At 38.7% G+C, this 21,792-nt stretch overlaps 1 protein-coding gene across 2 annotated transcripts in view; it reads right to left on the bottom strand.

Moving 5' to 3' along the window:
- The window catches only part of gtpbp8 (GTP binding protein 8 (putative)), a 50,483-nt gene that overhangs the window by 9,366 nt on the left and 19,325 nt on the right, over window positions 1-21,792 (bottom strand). For both annotated transcript variants that reach the window (XM_061918617.1, XM_061918618.1), the window contains 4 exons: window positions 20,119-20,249; window positions 17,614-17,713; window positions 3,547-3,665; window positions 3,128-3,213 (listed from right to left, as the gene is read on the bottom strand). In XM_061918617.1, the coding sequence (XP_061774601.1) occupies window positions 3,128-3,213; window positions 3,547-3,665; window positions 17,614-17,713; window positions 20,119-20,249 (436 nt within the window). The remainder of the gene's footprint in view (window positions 1-3,127; window positions 3,214-3,546; window positions 3,666-17,613; window positions 17,714-20,118; window positions 20,250-21,792) is intronic.

Raw genomic sequence — 21,792 nt, 5'->3', positions numbered from 1 at the left:
ATCCTCTGGAGGAGAACATGCAGCCATAAGGTGCAGGTCAACATCTAGATTAACTTTTATGAAGTGATAGAAACTGCAGTGCAAAAGATTTTAAGGCTATAACCTTGACCCTTCCAGCACTACTTTCTATAAAAGTTATGACTGCTTTTAACTGCTGATCATCAGTTGTGTCCCCATATTTATGTGTCGCTAAGAGACACAATCTCCTAAGTCAACTACTACACATTTTCACCCTATAGCATTGTGATGGTTTCCTACTGTTTTAACGACAAAACTCTAGTGATGCGTCACTCTGTTTGCGTGCCAGGGCTTGTTTTATGTCACTGGATAGGGTTATCATGATACCAGATTTTTAGTCAGTATCGACACCTATACATTTCCACGATTGTTGATGCTTATTCAATACCGTACCATTGAGCCTTCAAGTATATGAAACAAACAATATTTTTCTTAACATGCTTTTAATACGGTGGTAGTAGGAAATCCTATGTAATAAAATAGGCTAATAAAAAGACAAACATATCTAAAGACAAATCTTTGTGTTTTGTCAGCACATTTCAACTTTTTCTCATTACGTTATGCGTTTTTGCTCTTGTTGTCCTTTTCTACTTTATTTCTACAAAGTTCCACAGGCCCATAAAAAAGAGCTGCATTCAGCAAATGGTTACAATTTGCCTACCTGGTGAAATAAGTAAAGCGGTGGTGTTCAAAGTGTTGCCAAAGGACAGAAGAATGTCTTTAAGCTATTATTTTCTTAACACTTGTGGAAGTTAAAGTTTGAGCGGCATGCTTCTGGAGGTTTTCTGCACACTGTAGTAATGCAAACTCCCTGGGCTTGTGATGGCGGAATTTCTGCTCTCACTTGCACATACTTTTACTTGCAAATACTTTTGTAACTGCTTGTATTTGATTAGTGAAATGCATGACGCAAGATTTGGGATGGGAATTGATAAGATTTTTCAGGTTCCGAATCCTCTCTCAATTCTGCTGTCGATTCTTATTTAGAAAAAAAAAAGAGGGAAAAGGGGAGGATTAGAATACATTTGGCTTAGTTTAAAGGTAATAATTGAATCATGTGCAAATTACACAAGAATGCAACATTTAGAAACATGAGAGAGATATGTCACTTTTACACCATAATCTAATTGTATGAGTTCCATCCATCCATCCATCCATCCTTTTTCTACAGCGTGTCCCTTTCAGGGTAGCTGTGGGTCTGGAACCTATCTACCTCAGCTGTATTCGAGCCGTAGGCGTGGTACACCCTGGACAAGTCGGCACCTCATCGCAGGGCCAACAGAGATAGACAGACAACATTCTCAATCACGTTCACACACTAGGGCCAATTTAGTGTTGCCAATCAACCTATCCCCAGGTGCATGTCCTTGGAGGAGGGAAGAAGCCGGAGTACCCGGAGAGAAGCCACGCAGTCACGGGGAGAACATGCAAACTCCACACAGAAAGATCCCGAGCCCAAGATCGAACAAAGGACCTTTGTATTGACAGGCACACGCACAAACCCCTGGTACACCATGTGTTTGACCTGTATAACATGACAGAGAAAATATGGTTGCAGGAAAACATGCAACTCTGACTACAATTGAACATTCACCTACAGAAAATGAAAACTTTTAAATCTGTTTCTCATCATGCTCAGCTAAATAAATAAGAAGGCATTCATTTCCATCCATTTTTTACCGCTTATTCCCTGTTGGGGTCGCGGGGGGCGCTGGCGCCTATCTCAGCTACAATTGGGCGGAAGGCGGGGTACACCCTGGACAAGTCGCCACCTCATCACAGGGCCAACACAGATAGACAGACAACATTCACACTCACATTCACACACTAGGGCCAATTTAGTGTTGCCAATCAACCTATCTCCAGGTGCATGTCTTTGGAAGTGGGAGGAAGCCGGAGTACCCGGAGGGAACCCACGCATTCACGGGGAGAACATGCAAACTTCACACAGAAAGATCCCGAGCCTGGATTTGAACCCTGCAGGAACTTCTTATTGTGAGGCAGAGGCACTAACCCCTCTTCCACCGTGACGCCCAAGGCATACATTTCAATTTTACAAATATTAGTACTAACATAATAGACTGTGTTAGTTAGGCCAGTGGTTCTCAACCTTTTTTCAGTGATGTACCCCCTGTGAACATTTTTTTAATTCAAGTACCCCCTAATCAGAGCAAAGCATTTTTGGTTGAAAAAAAAGAGATAAAGAAGTAAATTAGACCACTATGTTATCAGTTTCTGATTTATTAAATTGTATAACAGTGCAAAATATTGCTCATTTGTAGTGGTCTTTCTTGAACTATTTGGAAAAAAAGATATACAAATAACAAAAAACTTGAAAAATAAACAAGTGATTCAATTGTAAATAAAGATTTCTCCACATAGAAGTAATTTTCAACTTGAAGTGCCCTCTTTGGGGATTGTAATAGAGATCAATTTGGGTTCATGAACTTAATTCTAAACATTTCTTCACGAAAAAAAAGAAATCTTAAAAATCAATATTTATGGAACATGTCCACAAAAAAATGTAGTTGTCAACACTGAATATTGTAATGTTGCATTTCTTTTCACAGTTTATGAACCTACATTCATATATTGTTGAAGTATTATTCTATAAATATATTCATAAATGATTTTTTGTTTGTTGCTATTTTTAGAATATTTAAAAAAAAAATTCACTTACCCCTTAGCATACCTTTAAGTATCCCCACGGGTACGCGTACCCCCATTTGAGAACCACTGAGTTAGGCCATCTCTGCGCTTATTCGCTGCGCATATACGTATACGAAAAGAGCTTTTGTAACATGAAACATGTTTTAAAAAGGCTTGATTAGAATTTTTATGCTAAATAATTTGAATCGTCACCCCAACAATCGGAATCAAAACTAAATCGTGAGTTGTTGTGAGTTGTTGTAGGAATGACAAACATTACTAACCACTGTTTACAATTTCAACAGATGCACATAATTTTCACATTTTATTTCTAATTAATCCAGTCAGCATGGATACATTGGCCACACCTTGCTAACTAACTTTTTTACTGACTCCTCAATTGACCCAAAAGAAAACAGTTTATCCTGCCTGCCATAAAAGCCAATACATTAGTTTATACCTGTAGAGGTGTCTGTTAACTGGATTTTTCCCGTCACATGAGCAATGAAGCATCTCAGGAGATAGATTCCCGAAAAATGGAGAGAGCTGTTATAAGAAGAAGAAAGATCACATTGGTCGGTAAAGTACATTTAATAAAGACAACAGCATGACTAAGTGAAACATTATGAAAATAAAAGCACAAATCAAAATGTAGAGGCAAATACTATTAATATTTTTTAATATTACTATGATACATTTTGTACAATAAATATGCTAAAAAGCAATCAAATGGTCCCCGAGACAACACCCATTTTACAGTATAAACAAATCAAACATTCTGCTCAGGATTTATACTTTGTTGATTTGAACATATCATTTGATGCATTAAAAAAAAAAAACAAGACCTCACCATACACACAACCTTGATGTGACACTTGCCTGACCAGGAATGGTTGAGGGTAGCAGCTTGTGGTCTGAGTATTAAGGACATCTTGGAAATTCAAAAGATTTGTCATTAACGGACCACGGCCACATTTATCAATTTTCGTCACCACCATCTGTGAAAACAATATCAGATGATGAACTAACGGACTGTATTTAATTAAAAAAAATCAATTAACTAAGTCTTATTTTGACACCTGTTGGACATTTCGAAGTAGAGGTGTCAAATTATCATGTTAATTACGCTTAATCAATTACCGTATTTTTCGGACTATAAAAGGCACACTTAAAATATTTTCATTTTCACAAAAATCGTCAGGGCGCCTTATAACCCGGTGCGCCTAATGTACTATCTGTTACTAAAAAAATAGAAAAGTATGATATCAGAGGCACTGGTTAAGTAGTTTGTACAGTTTGTAAACATGAACCACGTCAATATAGATTAAAAAAAAACACTACATATGGAATCCCACAAGGTTCTATATCGGGGCCAAAATTGTTCATCTTGTATTTAAATGATGTCTGGGAAGTATTTACAATGTAAAGTGCATATCATTTGCAGATGACACCAGTCTACTGCTCGGGGGATAACTTGGGTCATCTCCTGAATACAGTGGAACATGAGCTCAGAACACTGAACACATGGTTTGATATCAACAAACTATCACTCAAATAAAATTAATTACAAACCCTGTTTCCATATGAGTTGGAAAATTGTGTTAGATGTAAATATAAACAGAATACAATGATTTGCAAATCCTTTTCAACTCATTTTCAATTGAATACTCTACAAAGACAAGATAATTTATATTCAAACTCATAAACTTTTTGTTTTTGCAAATAATAATTAACTTAGAATTTCATGGCTGCAACACATGCCAAAGTAGTTGGGAAAGGGCATGTTCACCACTGTGTTACATCCCCTTTTCTTTTAACAACACTCAATAAACGTTTGGGAACTGAGGAAACTATCTGTTGAAGCTTTGAAAGTGGAATTATTTCCCATTCTTGTTGTATGTAGAGCTTCAATCGTTCAACAGTCCGGGTCTCCGCTGTCGTATTTTACGCTTCATTATGCGCCACACATTTTCGATAGGAGACAGGTCTGGACTGCAGGCGGGCTAGGAAAGTACCCGCACTCTTTTTTTACGAAGCCACGCTGTTGTAACACGTGCTGAATGTGGCTTGGCATTGTCTTGCTGAAATAAACAGGGGCGTCCATGAAAAAGACGGCGCTTAGATGGCAGGACGTGTCTTTCAAAACCTGTATGTACCTTTCAGCATTAATGGTGCCTTCACAGATGTGTAAGTTACCCATGCCTTGGGCACTAATGCACACCCATACCATCACAGATGCTGGCTTTTGAACTTTGCGTCGATAACAGTCTGGATGGTTTGCTTCCTCTTTGGTCCGGATGACACGATGTCGAATATTTCCAAAAACAATTTGAAATGTGGACTCGTCAGACCACAGAACACTTTTCCACTTTCCATCAGTCCATATTAGATGATCTCGGGCCCAGAGAAGCCGGCGGCATTTCTGGATGTTGTTGATATATGGCCTTCGCTTTGCATAGTAGAGCTTTAACTTGCACTTACAGATGTAGCGACAAACTGTATTTAGTGACAGTGGTGTTCTGAAGTGTTCCTGAGCCCATTAGGTGATATCCTTCAGAGATTGATGTCGGTTTTTGATACAGTGCCGTCTGAGGGATCGAAGGTCACGGTCATTGAATGTTGGTTTCCGGCCATGCCGCTTACGTGGAGTGATTTCTCCAGATTTTCTGAACCTTTTGATGATATTATGGACAGTAGATGTAGAAATCCCTAAATTTCTTGCAATTGCACTTTGAGAAACGTTGTTCTTAAACTGTTTGACTATTTGTTCACGCAGTTGTGGACAAACGGGTGTACCTTGCCCCATTCATTCTTGTGAAAGACTGAGCATTTTTTGGGAAGCTGCTTTCATACCCAATCATGGCACTCACCTGTTCCTAATTAGCCGGCACACCCGTGGGATGTTCCAAATAAGTGTTTGATGAGCATTCCTCAACTTTATCAGTATTTATTGCCACCTTTCCCAACTTCTTTGTCATGTGTTGCTGGCATCAAATTTTAAAGTTAATGATTATTTGGAAAAAAAAAAAATGTTTATCAGTTTGAACATCAAATATGTTGTCTTTGTAGTATATTCAACTGAATATGGGTTGAAAATGATTTGCAAATCATTGTATTCCATTTATATTTACATCTAACACAGTTTCCCAACTCATATGGAAACAGGGTTTGTATATTCTCTTTGGAAATTAGAAAAAATAAACAAACAGATTACAATCTGAATAAATGAAAAAGAGATAGAACAAGTATATGAAACTACATTTGTGAACATTAAATTGGAAATTGCATATAAATAAATGAAGGACAAAAATAAAAATACACTTCTGTACTGTATAAAATTAAAACATATTGAGAACACGAGTCATTGTTCATATTATACACATCTCTTGTACTTCCGAAATAAACTCAAACTCATATTTAAGATACTCTGCATAGATATGTGGGAATAACTAAAGATTAATAATAATAATAATTAACCTGTCTACAGTATAATGCAACAATAACTATGAAAGGGATGGTAAAATACCTACTGTATAAAATTATGTACTAAAACGAATACTGCAGACTATCAGGCATATCGATGATGTAAATGATGGTAAAAAAAAACCTCTCTGACTTCCCTATTTATCCTTTCTTCCTTTTTTATTAGAACAAATGTTTTCAACAATTATGCATTGTTAATTGATATAAGTAATGTTGATGAAATTGTTATTGAATGCCAATATATATATATATGCTAATATATATATTGAGTGCCAACATTTTTGAGTTGCACTGTTGGGTTTTTGAGTGGGAATTTGGGATGTACATTGATTGTGCTGTGGCCTTTGCAGTTGACTCGGCCTAGCCTTCTCTTGGCCTCTGGCTGCATGTGCCTGGCTGTTGGCGGTTCGGTGCTTTCTGCATGTTTCGCTGTTCATTAGTTAGGGCCTGGGTGGCCGGACATCAACTGCCTGCTGGTGGTACTGAAAGGAGCTCTGGGCTCAGTACACATTTTTTCTCTTTGAAAAGGTCAGTCTGGGCCCTTGCGAGGAACTGAGAATATATGACTATCAATCTTGGTCCCGAGATGTCAAGATGTGACCGACACAACCACCAGGACTGTTTGAACTGCCAATACTAACAGAGCTAGCAGTTTTGTTGGACCAGTCATGGTACGCACACCTTGTGGGGTTTGCAGTCTACCTGCATGCTTGGAGGGCAGTGGGCTATGTGAAGGGCACCTGGCACTGGACTTTTGGAGATGCGCAGCCAGAGTTCGAGTTTGGGTTCATCTGCGAAGGCTTGCGGTCACGTTCCGTCCTGACGGTTCGCCTTAAATCCAATAGAGGTAATTATTATTATTCAATATGATATTTTCTGTATCATATTTGTACATATCGTATTTGGTGATGCTGTTCTGTTGTTGTCTCTCTGTCTTATCCCCCTCTTATCCCCGCTATTTCCCCCTCAGTCTTCCTTGTTTTTTCTTCCTATCCCCTCCTGTTCTGGTTTCGGCTGAGCCAAACATTAATATAAATCCATTTAATAAAGTCAAATACAAATAAGGCAACAAAAGAAGTATTCCTTCACTTTTCTTTTGTAAAGTAAATCTGTACAGCAAATGTGGGATTATACATCAACAATATGATTTGCCCGAGAGGCTGGACAGGACAAAAAAGCGCTAAATAAATAAACTTTGACTGAGTGATAGCTTTAATTCAGGGGTGCCCACACTTTTTCTGCAGGCGAGCTACTTTTCAATTGACCAACTCGAGGGGATCTACCTCATTTATATATATCATTTATATTTATTTATTTATTTATGAAAGAGACATTTTTGTAAACAAGTTAAATGTGTTTAATTATAATACAAGCATGTCTAACACATATAGATGTCTTTCTTTCGCAAAGACAAGAATATAAGTTGGTGTATTACCTGATTCTGATGACTTGCATTGATTGGAATCAGACAGTAATGATGATAACGCCCACATTTTCAAATGGAGGAGAAAAAAAGTTGTCCTTTCTGTACAATGCCACATGAAAGTGGTTGGTTTTTGGCATCTAATTCATCCAGCTTCCATACACTTTACAAGAAAAACATTGGCGGAAAATTCCGTAGCTTGCTTGATTGACATTCACGGCACCCGAGGGTCTTGTGAGATGACGCTGGCTGCTGCCAGTTCATTATTATGAAAAAATGACAGAGGAAGGTGAGAAACACTTTTTATTTCAACAGACTTTCGCGCTGTCCCTTTTGTCAGAACTCTAAAGGCCGACTGCACATTTCCTATCTTCACAATAAAAGCCCTGCTTCATGCTGCCTGCGCTAACAAAATAAGAGTCTCGGAAAGCTGGCGTGAACAAGTGATGTGCACGCCAGCTTTCTGAGGGATCGCTTGTGCACGCCAGTTTTCCGAGACTTTGTATTTAGTTAGCGCAGGCAGCATGAAGCAGGGCTTTTATTGTGAAGATAGGAAATGTGCAGTCGGCCTTTTGAGTTTTGACGGAAGGTACGGCGCGAGTCTGTTGAAATAAAAAGTGTTTCTCGCCTTCCTCTCGGTCATATTTTCATCCATCCATCCATCCATTTTCTACCGCTTATTCCCTTTCGGGGTCGCGGGGGGCGCTGGCGCCTATCTCAGCTACAATCGGGCGGAAGGCGGGGTACACCCTGGACAAGTCGCCAGCTCATCGCAGGGCCAACACAGATAGACAGACAACAGTCACACTCACATTCACACACTAGGGCCAATTTAGTGTTGCCAATCAACCTATCCCCAGGTGCATGTCTTTGGAAGTGGGAGGAAGCCGGAGTACCCGGAGGGAACCCACGCATTCACGGGGAGAACATGCAAACTCCACACAGAAAGATCCCGAGCCTGGATCATAATAAATGATAAATGGGTTGTACTTGTATAGCGCTTTGACACTACTTCCACATTTACCCATTCACACACACATTCACACACTGATGGAGGGAGCTGCCATGCAAGGTGCCAACCAGCACCCATCAGGAGCAAGGGTGAAGTGTCTTGCTCAGGACACAACGGACGTGACGAGGTTGGTACTAGGTGGGACTTGAACCAGGGACGCTCGGGTTGCGCACGGCCACTCTTCCCACTGCGCCACGCCGTCCCCATGATCTTAATGATCTTAATGATCTTTAATGATCTTGCAGCAGCCAGCGTCATCTCACAAGACCCTCCGGTACCGTGAATGTCATTTAAGTGACGTCTTGGTGAAGATTGATGATCACTAATTTTTAGGTTTATTTTTTTTTAAAGCCTGGCTGGAGATCGACTGACACACCTCCCGTGGTCGACTGGTAGCTCGCGATCGACGTAATGGGCACCCCTGCTTTAATTGATAAAATAGCTGTTACTTGGCTGGACATTTATTTTGCTTTTCCTGATAAAAATATTGTGTAATAAAATCGGTTCATTCTTTTAAAATAACTCTGTATATTATCTGAATCAGAGGATATGCAACAAGTCCATCGTTCAATACCAGAGGTGGGTAATAACGCGCTACATTTACGTTGTTACATCTACTTGAGTAACATTTAGGATAAATTGCACTTCTAAGAGTAGTTTTAATGCAAAATACTTTTGAGTATATTTATAGAGATGAAACGCTACTTTATTTATCTACATTCAGCTCGCTACTCGCTACTGATTTTTATCGATCTGTTAATGCACGCTTTGTTTGTTTTGGTTTGTCAGACAGACCTTCAAAGTAGGATATCACATGCCTGCGTTTCACTAATCAAATGCAGTCACTGGTGACGTTTGACTCCGTTTCACCAATCAAACAGAGCCAGGCGGTCATATGATTAACTGCAGAGGGTTTTTTTAAATGAACCTTTATTTATAAATTTCAACATTTACAAACAGTTGAAAATAATAATCAAAGTAAGTACAAAAACAGTACAAATCTGTATAAAAACCGTACAAAACAGCGCCAGGGGGTTGTAAATTTAAAGCAACTAAAATAAAATGCAAAAAAAAATATATAAAATAAACAAAGTGCAAAGCCATAGGCTCACTCAATCTCAGTAAATAACTTAAATTTGGAACACAGCATCATTGTTTTCACAGCTTTTTGGTTGTTAGAGGTAGAGTGTTTTAATGTAGAGTTCTAAATCTTTTTTAAAGGCACAAAAAACAGGTTGGGTATTGAGAAACTTACGTTTATGAATATAAAACTTAGCCAATAGTATCATGAGGTTGCAAAGGTAAAATTAATTTTCAATTTTTTTTCAATAGAGTGCAAAACCAAATATATATTATTTAATATATATTATTGTTTTTGTTGCTTAAGAGATATTCCTGGCTCTGAATTTGTTCATTGCTATTTTTATGTTTTTGTGCATTACTTGTTGCCGTCATCATTAAACGAACAGGTAACTCATCAGTTACTCAGTACTTGAGTAGTTTTTTCGCTACATACTTTTTACTTTTACTCAAGTAAATATTTGGGTGACTATTCCTTACTTTTACTTGAGTAATATATCTCTAAAGTAACAGTACTCTTACTTGAGTACAATTTCTGGCTACTCTACCCACCTCTGTTCAATACCTTCTTGTTTATTGCTTGAAAAAGTGTTTGTACTGCTTTTCGATGTGTTCACTTCAGCGTTTTATTTGGACCTGATGTTTTATTTAAGTAAATGGCTTCAGTACAAACACTGCATATGTTGAAGTCAAACAATAAGTGACTTCATAAAGCCACTTTTTTCGGTTATCAATCTTTTGATCTGCCACATTCATGTAGGTTGAGACCTTTTCTCAGCATTTTATATGAGATTAAAACAAGATTAATTAGATTAATTACAGATCATAATTTTTTGCTCTTTTGTTTAATCACTTGACAGCACTAATTAGTGGTACAGCAATTCAATTAAAAACACTCCTTGAGTCTTGCCAAGCTTGGCGATCATCATTTTTCATCATGAAGGCTGGTGTGATCATGACAGATTGACTGTCAGTTGTCCAGACAGACATTTTATAAGGTGCATTTTTGGGCTTAGTGGCACAATTACGTGCACTGCTTCTGTCTAAAAAGTGCAAGTTCTTCCATGTCGCTGCCGTAGCCTACTGTTTATTCTGCTGACTTTTGCCAAGGCCCGAACAATAGCATCAAGCTTTAAGTTGGTGTTCCACATAACCAAGTTGCAGTATTTCTAGTTGCCATGACAGTCCTTCACTGTCAGGCCCATTTGCAATGTTGGAACCTATCATGTGGACAGTCGTTTGTTCAGGGAGGGAAATTCTGACAGTAAAAGTTGGATTGTGGGAATAATGGGGATATTTTGGGTGGAGGCCGTGTGATGGTGCGTGGCAATATCTTTATGGAAGAATTGAAAGTAATCCTAATGCGAAGCGATATCAAGATGAGATTCTGCTACCAAGTAGGCTGCTACCAACGCCTAATTTGATAGCCGAGTCATCGACTATCTTAACAATTAAACGACTAGTCGGATTATAAAGCGTGTACATACTTAGTGGCTCTGATTTAGCAATCAACTTTTAAATTCAGCTTGAGATATTTTTAGGCATATGCTTATTAACAACAAATATGACTCATTTGTTCAAAAATATTTAATCATACTGTAACTGTGCTGCTCATTATGCTGTTTTAAAAGTTTAAATAACTATTAAGCTTTTGACCATTTAAAAGTAAGGACAGAAAAGGTGCAAAAATAAACAATTGCATTTTTTTATTTAAAAAAAAAGGACAATTAAAATAGCAGCCAACAACAAATGACAAAACAACAAAACTAACTTGCTCAAAAAGAAACAAGCATTTTGTGATGACGTGTTTAAAGGCTGCACACTGGTATATTTTTAATTACTGATTAACTCCTGGCATTTTAAGCACTCTAAAAGACTCAATGCATATATTTTTTATTTAAGTTGTTTCTTACAGAAATAAGAGTCCATTTAATTTATTTGTTTATTAATTTAGGATAACAACGTTATTTACCTTCTAATTAGAGTACAATGGTAAACAATTTTACAGTACGGAGAAATAAAAGTTGATGTCCTTTTAAATGTTAAGTAACAATAACATTGCATATTATGATTACATTAGTAGTTCTTATCAATTATTTCTTAAGTTCATGGTGTAGACCAGTGATGCCCAAAGTGCGGCCAGCAGGCCAAACTCAGTGTCATTTTGTTTGGCCCGCCAAAGGGTCATTTCCAAGTTTAATCCATACTCATACTGACCCCTTTCAAGCTGTACAATTATTAATGGCACGTTCGCAAGGCTACACTGTAGAAAAAAAAAGTCAGCAGATTTTACTCCAAAAATCAGGCAGCTCAGTCGCCAGAATTTTACCCTAAAATCATCAGTGGTACTATTTTTGCATTTACTGTAATGCACTTTAAACACAGGGAACATTTATTTTACGATAAAAAAGTAGCAGTAAAGTTTGCGGCAAAAAAACTGTGGTACTGTTTTTCAATGTAGAGCAGGGGTCTCAAACTCAATTTACCTGGGGGCCACTGGATGCAGAAACTGGGTGAGGCTGGGTCGCAAGAAAAGATTTCTTAAAAAAATCCAACATGCACTTTTTAATGAATTCACCTTCTATGAATGGCTTACCTGCCCTTGCAACACACTTGCCAACCCTCACGATTTTTCCGGTAGACTCCTGAATTTCAGTGCACCTCCCGACAATCTACCGGTGCAACCATTCTCCCGAATTTGTCCCAATTTTCACCCGGCCGACATTATTAAGGGCGTGCTGTGACTGCACTGCCTTTGACGTCCTCTACAACAGTGGTTCTCAACCTTTTTTCAGTGACGTACCCCCTGTGAACATTTTTTTTAATTCAAGTACCCCCTAATCAGAGCAAAGCATTTTTGGTTGGACAAAAAGAGATAAAGGAGTGTAATACAGCACTAAGTCATCAGTTTCTGATTTATTAAATTGTATAACAGTGCAAAATATTGCTCATTTGTAGTGGTCTTTCTTGAACTACTTGGAAAAAAAGATAAAAATAACTAAAAAACTTGTTGAAAAATAAACAAGTAATTCAATCATAAAAAATAAAGATCTGTACACATAGAAGTAATCATCAACTTAAAGTGCCCTCTTTGGGGATTCTAATAGAGATCCATCTGGATTCATTAACTTAACTCTAAAAATTTCATAACAAAAAAAGAAATCTTTAACATCAATATTTATGGAACATGTCCATTAAAAAAAATCTAGCTGTCAACACTGAATATTGCATTGTTGCATTTCTTTTCACAGTTTATGAACTTACATTCATATTTTGTTGAAGTATTATTCAAATATATTTATAAAGGATTCATGAATTGTTGCTATTTTATAGAATATTTTTTTTTAAATCTCACGTACCCCTTGGTATACCTTCAAGTAACCCCAGTGGTAAGCGTACCTCCATTTGAGAACCACTGCTCTACAAAAATGTCATTGCGTCCGCTTTTTCATTACACTACCAGCGTGCCGGCGCAGTAACATGTTGTATGAGACTTATGCAAATTCACTTAAGTGATTGCAAGACATACTTTGTCAACAGCTATACAGGTCACACTGAGGGTGGCTGTATAAACAACTTTAACAATATTACAAATATGCACCAGACTGTGAACCCACACCAAACAAGAATGACAAACACAATTCGGGAGAACATCCGCACCCTAACACAACTTAAACACAACAGAACAAATACCCAGAACACCTTGCAGCCCTAACTCTACAATATACACCACCTCAACCAACACAAGAGGGGGGGTGGGCGGTGGTGGGTGTGGTGGTAACGGAGGTGTATATTGTAGCGTCCCGGAAGAGTTAGGGCTGCATGGGATTCTGGGTATCGGTTCTGTTGTGTTTATGTTGTGTTATGGTGCAGATGTTCTCCCAAAATGTGTTTGTCATTATTGTTTGGTGTGAGTTCACAGTGTGGCGTATATTTGTAACAGTGTAAAGTTTTTTTTTACGGCCCCCTCAGTGTGACTTGTGTAGCTGATGATCAAATATGTCTTGCAATATCACACGTGTGTCTTACACGGCCAGATACAACATATAACTGGGCTTGCACGCTGTTTGAACAGGATGTAGGCGCCGCTAAAGACAGTGCCATCATGGCACCCCCTGAATATTGTTGATTGGGAGAAAATCGACAGGAATTCTAGAGGATGGATTCCCTGAAATTCAGGGATCTCCCGGGAAAAATGGGAGCGTTGGCAAGTATGACGCTGTCAAGCGCAGTTCATGCGTTCATATTAAACTCGCGGGAAGCACTAGCATTAAATTGTCATATCAAAGTGCGGGCCGCAAAATAACCTCTCGCGGGCCGCAATTGGCCCGCGGGCCGCATGTTTGAGTCCCCTGATTTAAACACTGTGTGTTTGTCTGCCATTGCAAACAACAGAAACTCCTATGATAGCTACAACTCTGCCAGATAGCTGTGACAAACATTCATAGTCATGTTTACGTTAGCAGAAGGTCCTCTTCCAATATTACTTTTTTCTTTCTTCGTGTGTTTGGATTTTCTTCATTGTCGTTCTCCTCAATCTGCTTGTGCCCACCTCATGTCATTATATAAGTTGTTTTGGGATTCAATCATCTTCGATTCAAATCACCTGTCCAATATAATTGGGTCTTCATTGACATTTTTGCCTTGTCCAACACCTCCTGGGAGATGACCTTGTATTGCCAGTGGATACCAATAACCTTGTGCAGCAATTACATGTGAAACTAGTACAGCTGTTTTATGTGACGGCATTAGGCTGTCCATGTCTTGCTGCCATTCAATAGTGAAAAGAGCATTAACGTCACGTAAACTTCCATCTTTGTAGACAGTTTGATGCCTTCTTGTTGGAGGACCTCTACTCTTAGACAACTGAGTTCCCAGCTGGCCTTCTGGATCCCCGTTGATATCTCTTTATCAAGGGAACCATCTGCCTATATAGTGCAGCCAAGGTACTTGAAAGTGTCAACGCACTTGAGCTCAACACCTTAAATAGTGATGACTGGAGGTGGTTTTGCTATTTTTGGTGGTGCATAACAATTTGTCTTTGTAAAAGGTAAAATTACAACATCAGCATTAAACATACATTATATTCCCTAAGGTAGATAGGTGAGGCAAAGAGACACATCTAATCTTGAGATTAAAGTTTTCTTTTATTTTGACGAATAATAGTTCATCTTTCCTAAAGCCTGTGCTGTCAGAGCCTTAATGGTGTTTCAAACGTTTAATAGCCTGAGAGCATGAATAATTGACTTCATTATACAATCACAACAGGGGGCTTTCAGAAATGTCTATAGAGTTTTTAAATAGCTGAATGAGCACATTTAAATGTTTACTTCGGTAACGGAATAAAATGATGAAATGAAAATTATTAAAGTAGCAATAATTTTAAGAGAATTAAGCATCTCCTCTAAAAAAATGAAGTTACAACTTTATTATTGTATTATTTAGTTCAGGAAACTAGAGGGTCCACATTAATTTATGCCAAATACGAAAAATGTTTCATTTATTTTAACAGTGATTAGCTTCAGTATTTTACAAGCATAGTACAAATCATACACAGTGTAATTGATAAATGACAATGTTGAAAGTTCTCTGTCCATTCTCTCACACCAGACTGCACAACTAATGTGTATCCTGAAAGAATGTTTTGTTTTTATATTTTTTTATTGTTTAGGAAGGAGTGGAGAAAGGCCTGTCAGTCCAAGAGCAAGGTCTACCATATCAAAAGCCACCACTGTTCTCCCTTCATGGAGTATAAACGAAGGACTGCAGTAACATGTAGCTTATTTTGAAGGACTATAGTTAGTTGTAGCTGCTTGAAGCCTTGCCTTGCTTTGAAGGTAAATAATTACATTAAGTATTTCACTCTATTTAACTTTATTTTGATAAAGTTGCACATTATATTTTTAACTGCACATTGTATGTATATATATATATGTTCCAAGTTATAAGAAGAGTTCATTGTAGGGCTCGGAGAAAAAAGCTCACGATTATTTTTTTCATATCATCCGATCTCCATTAATATCACCATTTTTTTTTTTAAATATTAAAGCGGATTGCCCTGTGTAATATTATACAGAGTACCACATCCTTACTGTTTATTACTGCAGTATCTTATAACAAACATTTCTACCATGTTTGATGGGATATGCTAACAGCTGAGAACTGTCATTTTGTCCATATATTTAATTGTGCTTACTAGAGGTGCAATGGTACAGGTAACCTACGCTACGGTCCGTTCCTGGTGTTAGGTCCACGGTAATGCTTCTTTTTCGTTATGTTTTGTGGGGGTAAAGAGAACAACTTATTTTCCTCTAAAAGTTATTCTGTTTTTTTGGCTGTCATCGCAAACATTTTGCGGTAAACAAAGTATCAGTGTTGTAGTTAATATTATAGGACATTTATTTCAAGTTAACATTTACTAAACAACACTTTCGCATGGTACATGTTTTGTATTCTTTAATTTCTTGTACACATCAGTGCTTCTCACCAGTTATTTGGCAAACAAAAAGTGGTGACCCAGATTTGAGTTTTTAAAACTCAAATTCTGTATCTAATATGTCATATTACATTAAAATACAGTTTGAATTTCAAGTACAGTAAAATATTGTTTCCCAACACATAAAACAAGTTTGATGATTATTTCAGGAACAAAAGGTTTTTCTATCCACAAATAGAACAAAGTATCTGCAGAGTTTTTTGTGCATTTTACTGTATCTAGTGGAATCTTTGCAGACACAAACAAGAAGTCTTTAAATATTTAGATATAAAAATGCCTTTTCTGATTAAATTAGTGGGGCAGTTGATTCTCCCAGTCGGCACCAATACAATCACATAGACGTTTTTTGAGTGGATGCAAGTCCGCATTAAGGGCCGGATTACTGATGAGCTGCAGTAGATAGCAAAAGTAAAGTGTGTCACTAAAGTAGCTGCTCCTTTTAAATGTTGTGTTTCAACTTCTATGCTATTATTATTCATATTTCTTAATTTTGTTCTTTTGTGCTGCACTTTCAGGTGTGTGAGGGGGAAGAGGCACAATGCTGATAGAACATTCATTAAGTCGTAACGAGACTGACTTTTGCGACGGTGGAACGGCATGGTCACACACACACCCATACGAACATTTTCATAAAAACACACGCAAACTTAAACAAACAAACAAAACAAACACACACACACTCACACACCCACACACAAACACACATATTCACACAAAGGATTACGGTCAACAAACGTGGATTGTTCCGTACAGGATTATACCAAGCATCGTTGCCTCCCTACTGCAGTAGTTAGCAGTTATAATCTAGTTTCAATGTTATAACATAGTTATGATCTAGTTTCAATCTCAAACTAAATCCATTAATTTTCTACCACTTGTCGCTCCTGGGATCGCAGGGGGTGCTTGAGCCTATCTCAGCTGCATTCGGGTGGAAGGCGGCGTACACCCTGGACAAAGTCGTCACCTCATCGCAAGGCTACTGCGGTAACTTCTATCAGAAATTTCCGCCATGTTTGATCAAGGGAAATACGCTAACAGCTGATCACCGTGATCGAACTCAAAGGATTCGCGATCAACGATCATGATTATATAATCGCCTAGACCAAGTTGCACAGTTTTACAATAAAATAATCTTTTTAATCAAATAAAAAGACCTGAGCCGAGCCGCATCTCTAAATGCAAAATTGCTCACAAACTGGAATGTGTGGCTACCGTTTCCGTTTGAAGACAACTTTCCTTGACTAAAAATAACAATCCTTAAAGCTCTTACTGTTGTTGCACTTTCATGAAGGATGTTTACATAAAAGCTAAGCTAACCAATTCTGTTTTGCATGTTCCTCCTTTGCTGTACCCAAAATGAACCTAACCATGACCTTTAAAACCACAGTATGTTCCGACCTGCTATTATGGACCAACGTTACAGCACAATCGAATAGGATACAAGTTTCTTACCACATATGGACATCTCATCTCCTCACACATCTCGAGGGCAATACGATCAATCTTCTGAAGACCAACACTGCCATCAACCAATAAAAAAGTCCTGACCAGGCTGAAAAAACAAGTTACAAAGTCATTGCCAAGGACAATTTGGTCTTGTCAGTTTCTAAAGATAATGTAGAGTAACATACACAATTAAAAAAACAGTATGTGATGTATGTCTATTATCTTGGAAACACCATGAAATATGTCATTATTTAAGTTTTTCTTTTTAGGTAGGGCTGTCAAGCTTACGCAATAAAAAAAATTCCCATGATTTTTTTTTGACGAACAAATATCGTGTGCATTGTCCTTTGTGACCAGTGCTATACGGTGTTACAAATTTACTTGCAAATGCAACTAAAAATAGACCGTGAGAATTAAAAAAAGGGATTTCAACCCTTGTATCGCAAAATTTTTGCCAATCTATAAAGCACGTCCATCCATACATCCATCATCTTCCGCTTATCCGAGGTCGGGTCGCGGGGGCAGCAGCCTAAGTAAGCAAGGAAGCCCAGACCTCCTTCTCTCCAGCCACTTCGTCTAGCTCTTCCCGGGGAATCCCGAGGCGTTCCCAGGCCAGCCGGGAGACATAGTCTTCCCAACGTGTCCTGGGTCATCTCCGTGGCCTCCTAACGGTTGGACGTGCCCTAAACACCTCCCTAGGGAGGCGTTCGGGTGGCATCCTGACCAGATGCCCGAGCCACCTCATCTGGCTCCTCTCGATGTGGAGGAGCAGCGGCTTTACTTTGAGCTCCTCCCGGATGGCAGAGCTTCTCACCCTATCTCTAAGGGAGAGCCCCGCCACCCGGTGGAGGAAACTCATTTTGGCCGCTTGTACCCGTGATCTTATCCTTTCGGTCATGACCCAAAGCTCATGACCATAGGTGAGGATGGGAACGTAGATCGACCGGTAAATTGAGATCGACAGGCGGATCGGTGCGGCGTCTTCAGTAATGCGGACTCTGTACCGATCTGTTGTGGTGAAGAAGGAGCTGAGCCGGAAGGCAAAGCTCTCAATTTACCGGTCGATCTATAAAGCACGTTTGAAATAAATTTAAATCATAATCAAATGATTGAACTCTCGCACTAAGACCTGTGTGTATCCTCCCCAACCCTCTGCGCCATGCAATGAGAGGAGCGAGGCTGCTCCTTTGAGCTCACACACTTGTTCTAACATTGGTGAAAGTAGATATTAGTAAAAGGAACTGGTCAGTTCACCACCACCTGACACAAACCGCAATGCACGCTCCTAACTACAAAGGTCGGAGGGAATATTGAATAACAAATCAATAATAGAAGTGGGAAAATTTGCCATTCAAATAATACCGTGTTTGTTGACAAGAACATACAGCCATGGCAGCACATTAAATATATTTATTAAGAAAGGTAACACAAACCAGTGAAAAATTTAACAGAGCTGCCGTCAGAGCCGACAAACTGCCGCTGCTAGCCTGCTAAGCGAACAAAAACAACCCAAATTAAGACTACTGAGTGTCACGCTGACGTCACACATCACTAGGAAAAAGGTTTTTAAAACCTTTAGCCTGTAACACATTAATGAATTACATTTTTTTTAAAGAGTAATTCCGTTTGTAATTCAATTACATTTTTGGTAAAGAAAAAGTAACTATGACCGATGACTTTTTAAAAATAATTTTCAGAACATGAAGCAGTTGGCGGGTTGGTGTTTCTGGCTAACATCTTCATGTGTATGTCCTATAATAATGTTCACCTTTAAAACCACCATCATTACAGATCAATTATTTTCATGTTGCTGCTGACGTTTAAACATGTCCTCTTAAACCAGGTCACTTTGTTTCACATTTTGTTCTTGTGTTTCTGTTAGCTGAAAAATTGAGCATAGCTACGTGTTTATTAAAAAGATTGGAGATTATATTTGACTTTTCTTACATAATTTCAAGTGTTTTTCTCATCACAAAGTTGAGATCCTGTTAAAAAAAAACCTACCTGTTTTTGTGTATTTGGGATCCCCATCAGTCCCAAAAATGCAAGTCATGGTGCTGGAGATACTGTATTTGGTTACGTCAACGAATATTTCCATTTATGCGCTAGTTTATGGGCCAAACTTTTTTGGGATATGAGTTTAGATCCGTATGGCCCAGCCCTACACTAGTGTTAGCGACTTTGCTAGCACAGTTTAGGAGTGTTCTCTATGTATACTTGAGCGTTACAGTGAGCCTTCTGATGGCATTGTGATTATATGTGTACCTTGTGTGAGTGTTAATAATGAAATTGTAATATATAAGACATTTATTATTGCTATAAAAAATGTTCTGTGCTGCTAAATTTTCAAGTTAAAAAGCTATGCGTACAGCACTGCCAAATAGTTGAATTGTTTGACAGCTCTATCTTGGCGTTATTTCATTTCTTTTATGATCAAATAAGTATTATTTGGCTACTAAGTACTAACATTCCACACAGATGTGCAACCATGAAGTCAAGTCAATTTCTTACTTTTTTCTGTCGTGGAGATATGGTTCCACCATTTCCACAAAATCTTGAGGTGCTTTGTGTCCATAACCTGGCATGTCCACAAGGGTGAAAGCCTTGCCCACTTTGTAGAAGTTCATCTTTTTTGTATGACCCTAAGAGGATATACAGTAACAAACATGTACTGAAATTAATTTCATTGCTACTGTGCTTCCTTACTAAGCATTTTTTTTTTAGAACTACTGTCACTCTCAGCAGTTCCTCGAAATCATACAATATCAGCACAGACCTAAAAATTGGTAGTGTGGAACTTTGTTAGAAAATGTAACAATGAAATGACTCAAACAAAGAAACAATGGTAGGTAAGAAAAACACTGACCTATTCATTATTCACATCTGGAATGCACTTTTACCGTCTTTAACTTAAAGTACAGTGGAAATTGATTTTAGCAACACCTAGTGGCCACAATAATTAAGCAGTAAATTGAATGATGCAGACAGGTTTTTTACTGGATATCTTCTAATATGCTTCTGCCTTGGAGATTTTGAATGTGTAAGTGATATGCAACTATAATTATTAATTAATTAATGATTTTTTTTAAATTGACAAATGTTCTGTTTAAAACAACAATATTGTTTAATTGAGGACACTGAATACATATGTCTAGATCAGGGGTCTCAAAAACGCGGCCCGCGGGCCAATTGCGACCGCAAGACGTTATTTTGCGGCCCTCACCTCAATATGAAAATGTAATGTTGGTGCGGCCCGCGAGTTTTATATGAATGGCGCTTTACAGCGTCATACTTGTATACCATCGATTTTTCCGGGAGATTCCCATTGTTCAGTGCACCTCCAGGGGTAATCATTCCTCCGAATTTCACCCTAACAACAATATTAAGGGGGCACCGTAGGGGCACTGCCTTTAGCGTCCTCTGCAACCTGAACAAACAGCATGCCAGCCCAGCCACATGTTGTATTTCACTTATGTAGACGCAGTAAGCAACTGCAAGACATAGTTGATCAACAGCCACTGAGGGTGGCCATATAAACAACTTTAAAACTGTTACAAATATGTGCCACACTGTGAACCCACACCAAACAAGAATGAAAAACACATTTTGGGAGAACATCCGCACCGTAACACAACATAAACACAACAGAACAAATACCCAGAATCCCATGCAGCCCTAACTCTTCCGGGCTACAACATACACCCCCACCGCCCCAACCCCGCCCCCTTTTGTAGCCCGGAAGAGTTAGGGCTGCATTGAATTCTGGGTATTTGTTCTGTTGTGTTTGTTGTTACGGTGCCGATGTTCTCCCAAAATGTGTTTGTCAATCTTGTTTGGTGTGGGTTCACAGTGTGGCGCATATTTGTAACAGTGATAAAGTTGTTTATACGGCCACCCTCAGTGTGACCTGTATGACTGTTGAGCAAGTATGCCTTGCAGTCACTTCTGTGGGTCTGCAGAGGCTTCATACAATATGCGACTGGGCCGGCACACTGTTTGTATGGTGGAAAAGCGGACGTGACGGCAGGTTGTAGAGGACGCTAAAGGCAGTGCCATCACGGCACGCCCTATGTCCGGGTGAAAACCGGGAGAATGACTGCCCCGGGAGATTGTCAGAAAGGCACTGATATTCAGGTGTTTCCCTGAAAAATCGCGAGAGTTGGCAAGTATGTTGCTAGGGCGGGA

The sequence above is a fragment of the Nerophis ophidion genome, linkage group LG13, assembly GCF_033978795.1.
Source record: "Nerophis ophidion isolate RoL-2023_Sa linkage group LG13, RoL_Noph_v1.0, whole genome shotgun sequence".
Taxonomy (NCBI): Eukaryota; Metazoa; Chordata; class Actinopteri; order Syngnathiformes; family Syngnathidae; genus Nerophis; species Nerophis ophidion.
This window is presented reverse-complemented; position numbering and strand designations above follow the sequence as displayed.